This window comes from Ptychodera flava, chromosome 18 (assembly GCF_041260155.1).
Source record: "Ptychodera flava strain L36383 chromosome 18, AS_Pfla_20210202, whole genome shotgun sequence".
Taxonomy (NCBI): Eukaryota; Metazoa; Hemichordata; class Enteropneusta; family Ptychoderidae; genus Ptychodera; species Ptychodera flava.
The window spans coordinates 21871353-21888674 of NC_091945.1; the positions used below are offsets into that span (position 1 = coordinate 21871353).

General features: G+C 36.2%; 1 protein-coding gene across 1 annotated transcript; it reads right to left on the minus strand.

Annotated features, from left to right (window-relative positions):
* Nucleotides 1–375: 375 nt before the first annotated feature.
* On the minus strand, nt 376–13721 carry LOC139117155 (repressor of RNA polymerase III transcription MAF1 homolog). The gene is made up of 6 exons (XM_070680023.1): nt 13091–13721; nt 10753–11010; nt 10015–10182; nt 6766–6885; nt 5226–5360; nt 376–4471 (listed from the first exon to the last, which is right to left on the minus strand). The coding sequence occupies exons 1-6, from the start codon at nt 13171–13173 to the stop codon at nt 4450–4452; spliced, it is 786 nt and encodes a 261-aa protein (XP_070536124.1). The 5' UTR covers nt 13174–13721; the 3' UTR covers nt 376–4449.
* Between the last annotated feature and the right edge of the window lie 3601 nt (nt 13722–17322).

The window sequence follows — 17322 nt, forward strand, 5'->3', positions numbered from 1 at the left end:
CAAGTACATGCACTTCTCATCTCAAAATATTTCAGTATTTCAGTACATGGACATGATACATAATACAATTGCCAGACAAATACCTAGCCTACTAGCTTCTACAGACCATAGTCCATAGTAGCTACAATTCTGGTCATACAAACTGCATCAAAATTTAGAAACAAAATCAGAAACAAATAGTCGGAATACAATATTTGATGAATGGTTACAAAGCTAGAGACAACACACAGAAAGAATCCTTAAATTTGCCATATGCAAGTGACTCTGTGCGGATGATAGTATGTTCTTCATTGACATGCTAGATAATAATAATTATAAGAAGAGGAAGAAGAAAAGGAGGAATAGAGTTTGAACAAAGATACCACACACAAGCTGTTGACCTGGGTAGAAGAAACGTCAAATTTATTTGAAATGTACAAAAACATCTGTTTTGCCATTGCAATGGCAGAACACTCCAGTAACAGGATTATATATACAACGCAAAGCTTGAAGTCACTCAGTATATATACACAACACTGTGTTAGCTCTTGGTGTTCATCAATGCTTAAAACATTGCTCCTTTTGGGATTTTTATCTCTTTCCTATATACACTTGATTGCCAATGCATCTGGTAAAGTCTCACCCAAAGCAATCATGTAACAATGACAGTATCTCATTTTCAATTTATAGATCAAACTTAATCACTCACAAAAGTGCCAGCACCAACTATAACGTTCGTCCGTATGGTGTTTGTAATATCTCAGACAGTTGATATCAGATTCTCAGACTGGGAGGAAGAAAATTTTTCAATTAAATCATACTTTGCACAGATGTCTACATTGGTTTTGCTGTCTGGCACTTTCACAAGTTTTTAAAGGTACAAATATGGGTGCTTTTCAGATCTTTCAGCTTATGCTGGATGGTATACTCTTGATCTGTTAGTCAATATACCCGGTAGACCAAGCCCTACTGGTGATCCCTGAAAACAGCCTCCGAATCACTGGACCACACACGGCTTAGCTTTGAGCTTTTCTGTTTACATATCTTGAAATTCTACGTGACGTATCGCAGATTTGATAATTCTGTTGAACTACACATGGTAGTTTTGAGCTTTTCTGCATACACATCGTGATGTATCACAGATGTAACAATTCCTCCATATATCAGCATTTCACAAGCTGTTCTGCATTATTGTGGAAATTCAAATCAAACAGCCTTGAATACATGAAACGGGCATGCAAGCAAAACAACTCACACTGTAAACAAATACTACACATCAAATTTCAAAAATGAAATAAACAACTTGTTTGCAACCTTAAAACAGTAAAAGGAGTTCATATATTGTTGATAAAATTTAAAAGACCGCTTAACTTTGATGGATGTCATTTTACCATCCATCCTCAAGGTTATAAATATCCAAATAGCATCAAACATATTTCTATTGTGGACCTCCCAAAAAATCTTTCAGAGCAATGTTTATTCACATCCAATACACTATTAAAAAGACTGACCATTTCCTTTACCCATTTCAACAAACTACCAGTGTATTAATTTTCAGAGTAAAATTTAACCCCTTGACCTGTAAAATGTGGTTTGTTTTTGTTTTTTTTTGGGGGGGGGGGTTCCCACCCAGGTTTACAATCAGCCTAACAAAGGCATTTACATGTTGATAATGGTAAAGTGGAAAGTCTGAAGAGTTTCTGTAACACTAAGTGATAGGCAAAACCACAAACATTGGGAATTTTTTTTCCTTATGTCTATGGCAAAACACATGCAAAACACTGACCATCAACGTTCAGTATGTACAGGGTGTTTGTATGCATATTGTTTCCAATAGAAAACCTTCCTTCGTTTGGTATATTCCAGCAAACACCACTTAGGACAAATATATCATGAATGTTTTTGTATGTGGTGTTCCATTTGAAAGAATGAACACTTCAAAAAAATGTACCATGTATAAAACTAAAACCTACATCTGTATTCTCACATAAAGCTGTACAAACTGACCATGGTTACTTTCAACATTATACAATACTGAAATAATTTACACAAAACGTCACACACCACAAACAATAATAAGTTTCAAATGTTACACTTCAATAGGCATCTTCCTGCGAGCCATCTAACTTACATTTATGACGTCAATACAGGTACTCTCTCAACTGTCAAGACAATTTAAACTCTCATGTTGTTTTTTAGAAGATTTTCAAAACTGTACAAGTTCCCCCTACTAACAATAAAATAACATAAAAGATGACACAAAAAGAGATTTTACAAAAACCTAAAAAATAACTTTTACGGTTTTTTTTTAACATAATCAAGTTGAACAATAAGATAAAGTGTACGATTTGTCATGGTCATATTTTAGACTCTGGAGTAATAATTGTTTTTACAGTGCATGTCAGTGAAGTTTTTGTGAAACTTTGAGACTAACTTTCAACCATGCATTCACAAAGTCATTATTTACAGTACTACAACAGAAAAAGATGAAAAATCAAAAACACACAATACTTGAACTGATTGACAACACTGCTATTGAAAAAAAATGCTGTGCCAGGATGTGAAAAATTAGGAGAACCACTGTATTACTTAGTTTGAATTCAAAAATATCACATGCCTGTAAAGTTCTGGGTTGACAGACTGGATTGTACTTCTGCATATTCAAATGGATTGACATCTAAACTTTCAACCTGTTCATCCCCATTTTGTAGTATGGAGGTCCAATTTTACCATAAAAAAAAATAGAATTGGGACAAACCATGGTGATGAAAGGGTTAAAAGGACAGTTACACTATTTGAGAATGCATGCATAATCAAATCCTGTATAGTAAGCTACAGCTTCTTCCAAAGGCCAAATGTTCAAAGAAACTCATTTTAGCTGTAACCATATAGCATGCATCTTACACATTTAAAAATGTAAATTATAACATAATATACATTTCAAACCAATCACAAGACTGAAATAGTTTATAAGTTATTTTGTAATTTTTTAGAAGTACACTTACACTTTGTATTAGCTTTCCTATGACAACTTTCCATGGTGATTGAAAAGAAAAAACTGCCAACAAAAAAACTGAAATATGTTTCTTAAAAGTTCTCTGGGTAAGATATGGGGGTCCCCTTATAACGCTGTCTACCCACTGGTTCAAGAGTCCATTTTGGAGTTGGGTTGCACTGGAAGGACATTCATGATTTATCACACAAAGGGCCCTGGCACAGAATTGGTTGCAGTTTTACAATCGTAAACTGATCAACAGAGATGGGCATTTCTGTTCACTGTTAAAAATTCATGTTTCTCTTCCAAGCACCTTGTTGATGAATACCTGTACCATCCTCTGTGCTTCTGTCAATAATATCTCCAGCATGTACCATGGTGGGTGGATAACTGCTCACACCCATAGCACAGTATTTACCATGAATTGCCAACCTGCACAGCCACATTGAAACAACACTAGCAATGACTTTCAACAAAGCCAGGCAACACGATGCTCACTCCTCTCTTGGTTTTGAGGAAGTGTGCAATTCTATTGGTTCTTTTATGCAGCAGTGATATGCTGCCATGTTTCAGATGTTGGTGCAAGTTCTGCCAGCACGTGTCATTAAAAAGATCAAGTTCTGCTGCATACAGTCTGTGCGGAGCAAAACTAGAATCTGTTAACACCTCATAGGCCAAGTATAAACTTGCTGGGTCTGTACAGGATTAAATGGCTTTTAAGGTAAAAGGGGAAATTCCCTATTAAAAATGTTCTGTGCTCATTGGAATACGTGTAATATAACATGTACTCGGTATATGCCCACACAGCTTATAGTATGAGTCATTTGACAGATACTTATTATATGTCCAATGTTGAGCTGACCTGGCTGTATTGTATACGTGATTCAACAGCCAATTTCCTGCCCCACCTAAGGGAAGTATTCTTTCCCTTGGCTAATATGTACAGGGTATTAGGGTCTGTACTTCCATAGCCGCTGAAAAATCAAAGACTTTGTTCTGCAATGTTCGAGGACTTATTGAGCTCCAAAATACCATTTTCAAGATATCATTTTTACGATATCATGACTGATCATCTTATCATTTTTGAAAACTGTGGGTGGATTATCAATTTTCAAGGACGTTTCTCATTTTTGAGGATTTTTCAGAACGTTCAAAGAGGTTTTAGAATTCGAGGAATTTCAACGACTTTCAAGGAGCTTAGGGACCCTGTATGTACAATTGCCAAACTCTCTGTAGGACTATTCCATTAAACACTGCTTATGGGTAGACAGGTTATTAGGATGGGCGGAAAATAAATTGTACATAGTGGAATGAGTGTGTTTTGGGAAGGATTGAATGGCTTCAAAAAGTGTGTTCTTCCGAGTAAATGGCGGACCTCTCTCATCAAATCCGGGATGCGTATGATTTGTCTTGGCGAACCTCAGTGAAGGTAATATTCACATCCACTCTGAGAGCTCCATGGCCTGTATGCGACATCAGAACAGCAATGGTGTCACCCTGCAGTTGTACGAAAAAACAGCAGACAGAATTAGCAACATTGTAGTTTACACAGTGGTGCAAAATGCCTGAACAACACACTGTGGGGTCCAGTTGAAACTTTGTAACATATACAGGTAGGTTGTGAACATGCAAGGAGAATCAGGTACCCTGTATGCAATACAAGCATAACTCCTGGAATAGTCGGAGGGATTTGCTAGAATGAATAAATATCATCAATAGTTTTTAACAAATATGAGAAAACTAGGTATGCATCTATAAAAATTTAAAAATGTGAATTTCTGTGCCATGAAATAAAATACAAAAGCATATATAAAATCACAATAAGTGCTGATTGAATGATAGAACTGCACAAAATGTAAGCGCTTGTTCCTATCTCCTGTTGTTGACGAATGAGAAAACAAATTGACAATTTTCCATGTGGTGGCAGACTTTATGACATTTTGCTTGACTGTGGTATTTAAAAACACTGTCCTGCGACATGGAATAGTTAACACGTCATATACAGAGTACAGCTTTACCAACAACTCACTGGATGCGCAAATAGGTATAGCAAGGCACACAGCTTACAACAATTATTTCAGTTGCACTGTATACATAACACACTTTCTAACAAAATTTCATTTATTTGGCAAACACTGAATACTAAAGTGTCCCTAGATCTTGTAATGCTCTATTGATAATCTTCTTACCCCCTTATTGATAACATGACGTATAATAAAACAGTATAATGTATTTGTAAAGCAATGCTCACCTTTCCTGTGAGGAAAAAGTAACATCATCCATTTCATCTTCGTAGTCATCTTCCATATCCTCCCCATCATAATCAAACCCTGCACCAAGGTCTTGACCTATGCCGGAATCTCCAGCTGACCTGCTGGCTGTGGAGCTGTACAAACAAAATTAAACCAATTATGAATATGATATTTAAATTTAACAACCGTAATGAGTACATTCACAGGTACGTAAACTGAAATACTGAGTTATGTAAATAGTTGACCTTCTAAAATATTTTATTGAATAGGTTCCCTGACAACAAGTGTTGAAAGCGACATGGCAATAAGTGTAATCTATTTTCATAATTAATTCATAGAGCAGCTGGAATTTCATCGATGAGAAAACACATTGAAGCCTGAATGGCACTGAAAACACCACTATGCAAAAATTAATGATTCATGTAAGAGGGCGATTATATGTCATGAAAGTAATTAGTGGATGTCAGATAAAGCTGAGTAAAGTGACCGGGTCATAAGTTTAACCTATTCTTTTGAAATACAGTATTTTCAGAGTGCTTTTATTTACGATTTGACACCACACCTTATTCTACTTTTTCGACAATTGTGTCTAAATGTTAAATTTTGTAATCTCTTTTAGGCAACCGTGAGCAAAATTGAACACAGGAAAGAGCAATGAAAAAAGTTAGTGATTATTCTAATTCATTGGTGGAAGGCAGGTTACTGGTAATGCAAAACACACATCTTTCCCAATGGCCTGAACTGCCATATAATAAATTGAAATAATAATAGGTGAAGAGTTCAGCAGACCTGTTTTTGAACTTTTGCCCCTGTTTACTAGCAGTATTACACTACTGTAACATTACAATTAGAAACAGTGTTATCAGAGGTGGGTGGCACAGGGCCTATCTTCTCAATGAAATACGACAATTTCCCTTGTTTTGCTACCCTTCAGAAACAGAGTAAACATTGAGGACCTTACACCTTATAACCAACTGAGTACAGATTCAAACTCGTTGGAATACAAAAGCATGTTAGCATGTTTGTCTTAAAGGTAGAATGTGCCTCAAGGACAGACATTCAAACTCTCAAACTTTGACAGTTTTTTTCTGATACACCACTTGTAGGGTTCATTTTAAAGCTCTTGGTGTAAGAAAACTTTTCACAGGCTTAGTTTTTCGAAATTCAAAAATTAAGCTTTTCTCCATACACTTAACACAGGGATGGCAGCCATTTTGAATTTTAAATATCAGTAAATTTTTAGTTATTTGTTTCTCTAGTACCAAAATTTGCACGAGACCCTCGATTTTTATTCTTGATTTTGAAAGAGAATGGTTGAAAGATTCCTTAAGGAAAGTCTGAGCAAACGTTTAAGTCTTTCACTTTCGAAGTGCATATTACCTTAATGATTGGTTTACAATGGTTTGAGAGAACTATGGATGTACTATTCCAGCAACTTGAAGCACGCTTGTTAATTGTAACTTCTGTAACATGATATTAGGACATGGATTGCTGTTTCTTGTTTCTTGAACGATGATGCTCATGTTCAAAAAAGCTTACCTGATCGCACGGCAGGTGAAGAACAGGATTCGTTTCAATTTCTTGTTGTAGAAGAAATAGTTAAAAGACCAGAGAATACCCTCTTCACCGTAAGGATCACACTCAAGGTCTGGATTGTAGCTGTAAAATTATAGTACATTAATGTTAGCTATTTATAAAGTTTTCATTACTATGTTTTCTGTGGTCAAACAGGTGCATTTCCCCTGAAGTATTGAAAAAGGCAGGGTATACTTCAGCAGCACAACACATTATATTTAACGGTGCAATGTTGACAGTGCAATTATGGTTAATGACTCTGAGTAGGGTTTTCCTTCAAAATCTGCCACCACCTTCCACAATGGAAAGATCACACCAAATGTGCCACATTAAACCGTCCTTTTTTAGTCAAAACTATGCACTTACAGCCGCAAAATATGGCATCGCTTATGGCCAGAAAGCAAGACTACCATGAACTTTCAATAATGAAAACTTCCCTGCCCATGCGACCATTTCTGTTATGTGCCAAGCAGATCTGCTGGGCAAAATTTCTGCAATTTAAATGGTCCAGAATTGTAGCTCTATACAGGCCAGCTATGCAGCTAGCATGACAGAAAAAGCCAGCACGCGGCCCACAGACTACAATCATTGCAGCTAAAGAATTTGTATTGTTACAGTTGCCATGGGTATGACCTCTGATCAATCTATACTCATTCATCGAAGCAAAACAGAAGTATGTTGAAAATTTCTAACTCTTATGGGTTACTTATGTCACCAGGGTGTCACAAATATTTTTTGGAGAACTGAAACAAACTGAGGAACAGAGCTTTGTACATTAATCACACGTAGGCGTACTTTGTACGCGGCCACTTTGAACCCAGTGGTTCTGGATATAGAACATTGCTCAGACTCATGTGTTATTTGATTCTGAATTACGTCAAATCAAAGATAAATTCTAAACAGTGTCATACACAGGGGGAAAATCTATGACCCGTTACAGTAGTGCTTTTATTGTTTGTGGAAGTGGAAGAATGCGATTGTTCAAACCACTGAAAAATGTTAAGTATAACACTACAGAGACACGTTTTGAGTCATTTTATCTCTTCTCTTCCTGATTTTGATTAAAGTTTTTACATCTTTTACAATAAACACTTCACACTATAATAGGGCTGTTCACAGTTTACGTCACTGTTCTCTCATTAATATGCAAAAATAAATATTTGTCCGCATTTTTAGATTACGCTTTTGAAAATTACGCATGCAAGAACGACGAAAATACATCTCAGAGGGCGACTGCTAGTGTAACAGTGAATACTAAAAAACATATTCACAACTCAGAGTACAAGCTGCCAAAACAGCCATGTATGCAACACTGATAAAATTTGTCCGCATTTCAAGCTGCGTGTCCGATGTCGCGCGCGTACAGCTATATTTAGTAACACACCTGTAACCGTGAATAGCGCTATTGCAATGAACTGCCTGTATAGTCTACCCAATGAGCCATTCTCCTCTGTTACATAAGCACCACAAAATCATTGTCACATATTTTCAGTTTACAACCAGTCCATTCATCTTGACTGGTATGTGGTTCATAGATTTACAAGTACTGTATGACAAAAACTGAAGAATTTAAAAAAGCATGTTGGTAAGCGATAAGGTTTCTGATGAAATGCAGTAACTGATAAATTTCAAATGAAATGCAAAGTCCATAATCTGGTATTAAAGCAACATCTTGTGATGGGAGATGTGAAAGGTTGATTCATGATTTACATGAAATCTCTTAGTTACAAAAAAACATGAAGATCATAACTAGAGTATGCCACATTGAAATAATATAAGGGGCAAGAACACTATATGAATAAATCCCTTTCATATTGCACACTTAATATAAATTTTACTAAAAATATTGTGATGTGAAATATATTTGAGGTGTTCATGAAGCTGCTGAGAGAATTGAGTATGAACATTTTAACGTTTCCTCTATAGATACATGTCGATCCTGAGGGCTAAATAGTGTGAGTACAGATTTTGGATCACTTCTTTTGCCATTTAGTCATTTTTGTGAAAATTTTAGCACTACGCCAAGTTTTGCAAAACCAAACATCAATTCAAAACAATTATTTAAGTCCAGTAATTATGTACCTCTCCTGGCCCATAGTGGATGAAGGCAAACTATGCTCTACATAAGTACAAGGCGAAGCAACGTATGCATGAGTTCATTATGGGCTGGGAAGGGTAGATTTTTGCTATCATTTTATAGTTTTGGCAATGCCAGTGAATTTGTAGATGTAGAAAACATATGGGCCCACAATACTGGATAATCATACACATTATCAGTAATAATCTGGTGGGATGATGTCACAAAATTCACTGGTATTAACAAAGCTATTATATAATATGCTACAATGTCAGCTTGAACAGCACTGCACCTTATTTCAAATTAATGGTCACCTTAGTGGAAGTAGATAAACTGCTAGTTCTGGCATCTAATCAAGATTTTTGACATTTTTGGTTTAATTAATGAAGGAATATGACCATCCGACAAACCATCGACATGCCCTCAAACTGTATGGTAAACACGTCACCAACTAGGATCATTAACAATCAAAGCCTGAACAGCTGACAATGTCCTATTGTTAGAATGCATGCAGAGGACCCATATGATCACTACATCAGATTTATGCATGCAGCATCAATCAAATTTTGTCTCTTCATGTGAACACGGTCTTTTTTAATTTGAAAAATATTTGTCATCACAACTTCTGTAGCTGTTCTTGCAAAACACATACATGTATTAAATTCGAAGCTTTTAAATATTAGGTACATTTTAATAGACCTTGAACTATATATACACTACATATTAAAATATATGGTGGCACACATCAACATAAGTTTGACCAGAGTGTAATCTAACACAAGCTTGTCATAAATAGAGCAACTATGATATAAAAGAGTTCATGTTTATATCTGTAAAATATCAGTTAAGATGTAAGCTCCTAAATACAAGATAAAAATACAACAGTTTGCTCTACATAGCAGAAGAAAAAATTTCTTTCCATAGTAACGTTGGTAACACTGAAAATCCCCTGTGGAATTCATACGTTATATCTTTAATTGAGATAGGCTTTTGATTATGCTCTTCAACTAGCCTTGGCTACACATCAACACAATTGTCTGAATATTTAACGAAACCTCTAATAGACAGAAACTTTGAAATCTGTTGGTATTTCCATTTCTGAGTCATCAGGAGACTGACACGAATGACAATCTTACCTGTAGAATTCACAGCTGTCCAGTGAGATTTCGTCATTGATGGCAGTCCACAGTTTTGGCTGTAAAGCTGTATAGGCTTCACCACCAGCGGCGAAGAGATTGGTGTCAATGGCATTGGCTACCCACTGAAGGCTCGGCTCACGGCTGAACTCGTGGCTCTTGGCTTCACTGTTGGCACAAAAACAAAACATACATGTAACAATGAAATTTGCAGAAAACTTATTTGTATGCATGTTAATTAATTATCTATCACATTCAAATTTCCAGTAGTATGTAAAGTGAAAACATTTTGTCAAACACAAGTACAAGTATGGTATGTCACCCAGCACTCTAGTACAGAATATTCAGTGTTTAATTTTCAGTCACATATAACAATGCAGGTGATGTCAAAGAACAAAGATGACACTTGGTGATCAATATACTGACAATTTCTTCGTTCAAGTTTTAATGAAGTTAGTTGGCATTGCACATGATCTTTATAAAATCAAATTCTGACCACTGCATAAGGAAATCCTGATATCTGATGATTCAGCAAAAACATCTTGTTGCTGCACAAAACCCCTCTGGCATGAGCTGAATTTTTGAATACCTAACGTGTATGATTCAGTTAAATTAAGCATAAATAGTTAATCATGTACAGTATGGTCATTAGAATAATAATTCCTCTACCAGCAAAAGTTTGCATTCTAGGCCTTTGGATGTGAGGGGGTTACCATGTAGGGTGGGGGTTATTATTACCTGAAATCATAGTCTGGGTGAAAAGATGCATTTAATGTTGACGTAAGGTAGAACAACATTTTTCTACTGCATGTATCACACAGGGGGCCCTCTCCTTCATCACCGGTACTTCTGCTGTACTGTCGACTTGGACTGAGTGACATTTGTGTTTGTGGTGGAGACAGGGCTTGCAGATCATGTGGTGACTGCCCTTCAGTGCTCATGATCTTGAAAAGACGCTTGTCATTTCCAGCCATCTTACAAGAGTAGCTCTCGACTCTAAGGAAAGAAAATACAGGACAAAATCCTTGTTTGTTGCTTCTTTTTTTAAGTTCACTCAGTGTGTTAGGTGGAATTTGATATACTTGCACAGCGTGTACACAGTAACCTTTCACTGATTCATATCTAGGTCACTGATGGTACATGTTCGTCATCTATATGGACAGCTATCTTTCATACACCTGATGGCAAAACAGTTTCTGTCATGGTGCAAAACTGTCGATTTTGGTAGTAAACTGTTTTTGGCAGAAGTTCCGTAAAAGCAAAACATACAGCTCAATCTCATTCATAATGATTGAAACTTTCTTGACTAGTTGTAAACACTGAAACTTTATCACTTGTTTTGACTTTGATCTATATTTATCTTCATCAACGGAATGCGTCTTCTTGAAAACACTATCTATCAAGCTTATCATAAACCTAGCCCATAATATTTGATAGGTGTGGTGATTTCATATATTTTTCTATTTTGAATGTAACTGCCTACATTAGCTCAGTTACTCTTTGAAGTTCTAAGAACCTTATATCCTGAACTCCGACGAGAAATGCATATTAACCCTTTGAGTGCTGTATTTTTTCCCACAAAAATTTTTGTGCATTCAGATTCCCAATTGTATGAATTTTTTCTGTAAATTTTTAGATAATTTTGGATCAAATGGACATAACTTTCCATATAACTTTTCATGGCTACAGTTTTTGATCAAAATTTTGGGGAAATTCTGAAAAAAATTGTCAAGACATGAGAAAAGTTGTCTTTGTTATATTTTAGAAATGTGACAAAAATTGACTTATGGCTTTCAAAGGGTTAATTAAATACAAAGTACTAGTATCCATTGAGGGCAGGATTCATCCCTGTTTACACATCACTACAATAGTAGTACATCCAAGCCGAATCCTGTTCATTATTTATAGACTAAATTTCTTCATAGATACTCCTTGAAATGTTAGGAAAGAAGTGATATTCTTGATGTTATCCTCACTGCCTGAGAGCTGCTTTTATCTTTGAACAAATCAGCATCCATTATTACTCTAAATGGTCACTCATAGATGGTAAGATTTTAAATTTTATGTGAAAAATGAAAGATACTTGAAACAAATTTCAATATAATCAATATAATTTCAATCTGCTCACTTTCTAAAATAAAAGTCTGGTTGGTTGCTAAAGGTAAACGGTCAGCGGAACTGCACCTGTGCGAGGTTCTTGTTTACAAACAACGTATTTCGTGCATGCTATCTAGATGCACCTCATCATCATAGCGACAACATTTAATTATACGATATAGATTGTGACAGACATGTTTTAACTTTCATCAATCACCATCGCACCTTGGATACAGTGTTTTCATTTTTCATATGGGTGCATACAATCTTTGAGTGCAGTTCCGACGACTGTATCTGCAATATGCATTTGGACAGCACATGATTTTGAACCCATGAACTTACACAAATTCTCAGGATATACATTCTCTATGAACTTGTTTGAAATGCTTTTCATAGCACTAGCTGGCTGTGTAACAATTCATCAATTCGGTCCCTACATATATTTTGACTCTAAAACTATAAAGGGGGAAAATGCAATGAGTATTTCATGCATTTGATATCAAAATAATCAGCTCGACTTGGAAATAACTTCCCACATAATAGTGGAGAAAATTTGTTCATCGTGCGTCTTCCTATACATGTACTGTATATTGACAATTAAGTCTAGTTGAACTAGTCTTTTCAGAGTCAGTTGAACCATGGAGCTAAAAATTAGCTCCATGGTTGAACACTATACATGCAAAGAAGCCAGTTTGTTTACATAATTATGTATGCATAGCAATATCGATCAGCAGACAAACTGGGCAATTTTTAAAGGCCAGGTCGAATGCTTTACCGTTGTCGTGAAGAATTATGCAACCTCGAAAGCCATGAACATGAACGCAATAGCATATTGTCAAAAGTTCATGCTGCAAGGAATGAACTGTGTGACCTTCAGATCCACAAAAAGGGAGAACAGCCATTGTCCACTGGCATAACTCATTAACTGACACTGACAGTAAACAATGCTAAAGAAGCAATCGGCACCACCCGATCATACCTTCCGAAAATCTTGCTGTCTCCTGTTTCGATTGAAAGGGCATCACTAATCGCTTCAAGCTTCGGATTCTCTAACAACTTCATGTTGGGCTGCTTTTAACTTTCGATGCGAGGTCAAAATTTAACGTACGTTTGTGCTTTGATCAGGTCAGCTGATGTACACAAAAGGCGTCGGACGAGACTAGTGTCACGCACACAAAACCACAAAACTTGATAAAATTATGTAAATGCTTGACAATTGTGACTACAATGGTGCAATTTAAGCTACACAGTTTTTAAAAATGCTTCTCGGGTGGCTGTACGGTCGTTGATGGTGTCTAGCTTGCATAGATATTCGCCGCTCGGTAAATTTTGCGGAAGTTGATTCCGTTGCAGTCCTCCGCGCCATCAATCCAAACCGTTCGTTTGTCAACAAACTTGACGATATTCCCCGACTGGTGAGATTCCTGGGTACGATGACAGCCTAGAATCCTTAGGAGATGTTCAGACTGTGTTAATGACCGAAAAGTGGGAAAGTTTCCGCCGGAATCGAGCAATTTTGCACAGAATTCTTCTCGCTCAGGCTTCCTAGATCACTGTTCAGTTCAGTGTTTCGCGATTTCGCTTAGAATAAATCTACCTGGTTTTTACATGGTGTTTGAAATTTCCCACAATGCCTCATTCTGGTAAGCTCAATGGTTCCCTGCGTCATTTTGCACCAGCTGGCTTTGTCAAGACCAGGAATGAGGTAAAACTAAAAATAACTTCAAAAACAGTCACCGAAAAGCCCCTTCAACATACACTGGGTTCAAGTCGGTGAATTTTCAAAAAATGAAGTCATTTGTAGTAATTTCTCACGTGTCTCTCCTATTTCATACAAACCCATTTAGAATTTAGCAACCCAGGCCAGGTTTTCCTAGTTATTGAACGCATTACCTTTGAGTTTGCGCAGTAGTGAGTTAGTTTCTGACGGATTCCGGGATCCCTTGTGTAGCGTAGCAGGTAAGGGACGGACCATTAGATCTTGGGAGGGGGGTGGTCAAAAACAGAAGAAAAAAAATTCAGAGCAGAAAGCTAAGGAAAAAATCTTCAAACTAGTCTGCAAAATTTAAAAAAAATAAATAAGAATACAAATGCGTAAAAAAAAAATCTGTAAAGTCTTTAAAAAATCTTGATTTTTTTTTCAGATTTTAGGCCTACCGACAGGAAGCAACTTTCTGTATATTTAGTACAACCTCCACGCACATTTTTAATTTTAATTTATACATTTAGAGTGACTGTATCCCTTATACTGAAAGTTGTGATTATCTTATCTTTTCAGGACTTTTGTATTTTGATCACTTGAAAATTATAAAATAATAGAGCCTGTTTTCTACTTGTTTCCTGCGTACAAACCAAGTAGGTACACTAAGTAAAACATGGAAACTATGGTATGGTTGTCAAGACCAAAAGTTATATTTGCCTTTAAGATCAAGGTGAACAGATGCAGGCCACATCAGGTTCATTTTTTACAGCATTTTATTGCAATGATGAATGCAAGAATGGGTGAACACGTAGAAACACGTCAATAATGAGAAAACAACATATCAAGTCATTATGTATTATTTTGCTTTTAAAAAGGCATTTTCAATTTTTTTTCTCAAAAAAAAACAGCCTTAAAAAGAACAGCAACACAATTTTTTACATTCAACAATACACTACGTAGAATGACATCTATCCAACAAATCCCAACACAAAACACACAAACGGGTTGAACTTTGAAGGTTTCTCTGTAACGGTAAAGCAAATATTGAATAAATCTGCACGAATAATCGTTTGTGTGAAGCAAATGCTCAATGACAATTATCTGAAGAATTTTTCTACCACAAAAAATAGCATTATATAAAATATTGTCAAGGGACTTATGTAGCAAATTTCAAAGAAATTGAACAAGCCCTTTCAGAGAATACAGATTTTTTTTTACCATAAATGGCATAATTTGCCCTAAAAAGACAAATATTGAAATTTCACCACATCTATACACATCCAATCAATTTGGACATGCTGCTACAGAGAAATAGATGCTTTGATCAAATAAGGGCAAAATTTGCCCTAAAAACACAAATATTAATTGCAAATCATGAGATATGCATGATGTATGGTGGGGTGAATGTAGGCATTTCACCATGCAGTAGAAAGGGAAGCCAGGAAACCCAAATAGTCAATTTTCAAAACCATAGGAAGTAAAGCTACTGAGGACCAAGAAGACCATGTTTCAGAGGATGTAATCTGAAAAAACTACTCCCCAAGTGCGCGGTCGCTTGAGGTGTTTTGCACCACATCTGATGGACAGATGGACTGTCATTGGTTGTGCAAAAATCAGTCTCTGATTCCACCACTTCTTCATTTCCTTCTGTTCCAGTATTAGGCAGTATTGTTTGACATTCGGTGCGCAAGATGATCTGCAACATTTCGCGAAATCTATCAGCAATATAAATCACTAGGCAATATGTATGTTGGGGTTACAGCACATAATCTTATTTGCGCTAGTGATATGGATGTACATTGTATCTTTAGACAGTGTCGAACTAAAAAAAATTATAAATCTGAAAATTTACTCAAAAAAAAAAAATAACACAGCTTTTCTCATTTGAAAAAAAAATTAGAAATTAACAATTGTAAAAAAAATTCACAATATCATTGTGACCACCCCTCTCAAGATCAAATAGTCCATCCCTTAGCTGCAGTAATTGTAGCTAGCGCCCACGGGCCGGCTTTTTCTGTTATGGTGACTGTGTAGCGCTCAGTGGACTACAATTATTGAAGCTATCCATAATGCAGGTAGTTTCCTGGTAAGCTCTTTGACGTGCACTGTCTGTTCGATACAATCTTTTGAACATAAGCTATATATGTCGCATTGACACAATATTTAATATTGTAGGGGTAGACCATTTCATATCTTGGGGGGGTCTGGCAGATTTCAAAAAAAAAAAATTCCCAGCGAATGTCAATGAAAAGAAATTCAGCCAGAGAAGGCTTAGGAAAAAAAGATGGCTCACTAAGGCGAAAGAAAAAAACAATCAAAAACAATCAGCAAATTGAAGACTGTATCAGACACACAATGGTTCTTTGGCCAAATACATTTGGGGAGTGGTATATTTAGATTTAAATGTCTTCCTCATATAGCTTGATCCCAAGGGCATAATTGTGGTCAGTACGTGTAGCAACTTTTGGCTTTTTAAACTTCTTGTCCTGTTTGTTAGCTTATTTCTTTCCACTAGATTTTGATATCTCAATGTAATTTTGGATGTAAATATAAGATAATGAAAGCATATTAAATCTTTGATTGTTCACGACTGAACTGAGGTCCTTTCCATTATTAATTATAAATAAGAATTCTATAATTAAGAATTTGCATAAAAATGGGAAATACTAAGCATGCATATGACAAAGAAACCGTTATTGTCATGTTGTCATAAAAGTAAAACAATGAAAAACTTCAGATGTGTGGTTTAAATCAACAGACAATGACAAATATTTAATTTGAACTGAATGAACTTTAATAGCTTAACGGTAAGTAAACTTTAAAAAATTTAAATAACTTTTCACAGGTAGAACTTCACTATTTACAGTATGGAAACATTTTTATCTTTTTCTCAAATACAGTCTACGATGCTGTTCACGATGTCCCGCACAGTCTTATCTAACTCCTCCTTAGTCAAAAAAGTATCCAAGTGAGGTGTACAAGAAAAAAAGTTACCAGTAATCAGAAATTGAAAAAAAAAATTGAACAGTGGATCAGGTACGAAAAAAAAAATGCAATCTCTTAAATCTTCTAGACCCCAAAGGATATCAAATGATCACCCCTTAGTGCAAAATGACTAGGCCTAAGGGAGCCGTCATTATTTACGGCCGAAGGTCACTCAAACAGTTGAACGCTAGAAGGGGGGGGGGGTTGCTCAAAATGTGGAAAAAAAGAAGGGGGTTACTCAATTTTTGGTGCAAAATGAATTGAAACACCTCTCAGATTGCACCGTTTCAAACATCAATTTCTCAAAATTGTCGATGTGAGAGAGGGGACAACCCCCTCTCGTGCTCTCCCCCTTGGGGTGTTCCAACAGTTTTACTTAGTAACAATACAAAATGAAGACACCTCTCAGATTGCACCAGACTGCACCATTGCACACATCAATTTCTCAAATTTTTCAATGCAAGAGGGGGGACACCCGGCCGCTCTCTAGTGTTCTCTCCCTTGGGATGTTTTAACAGTTTTAC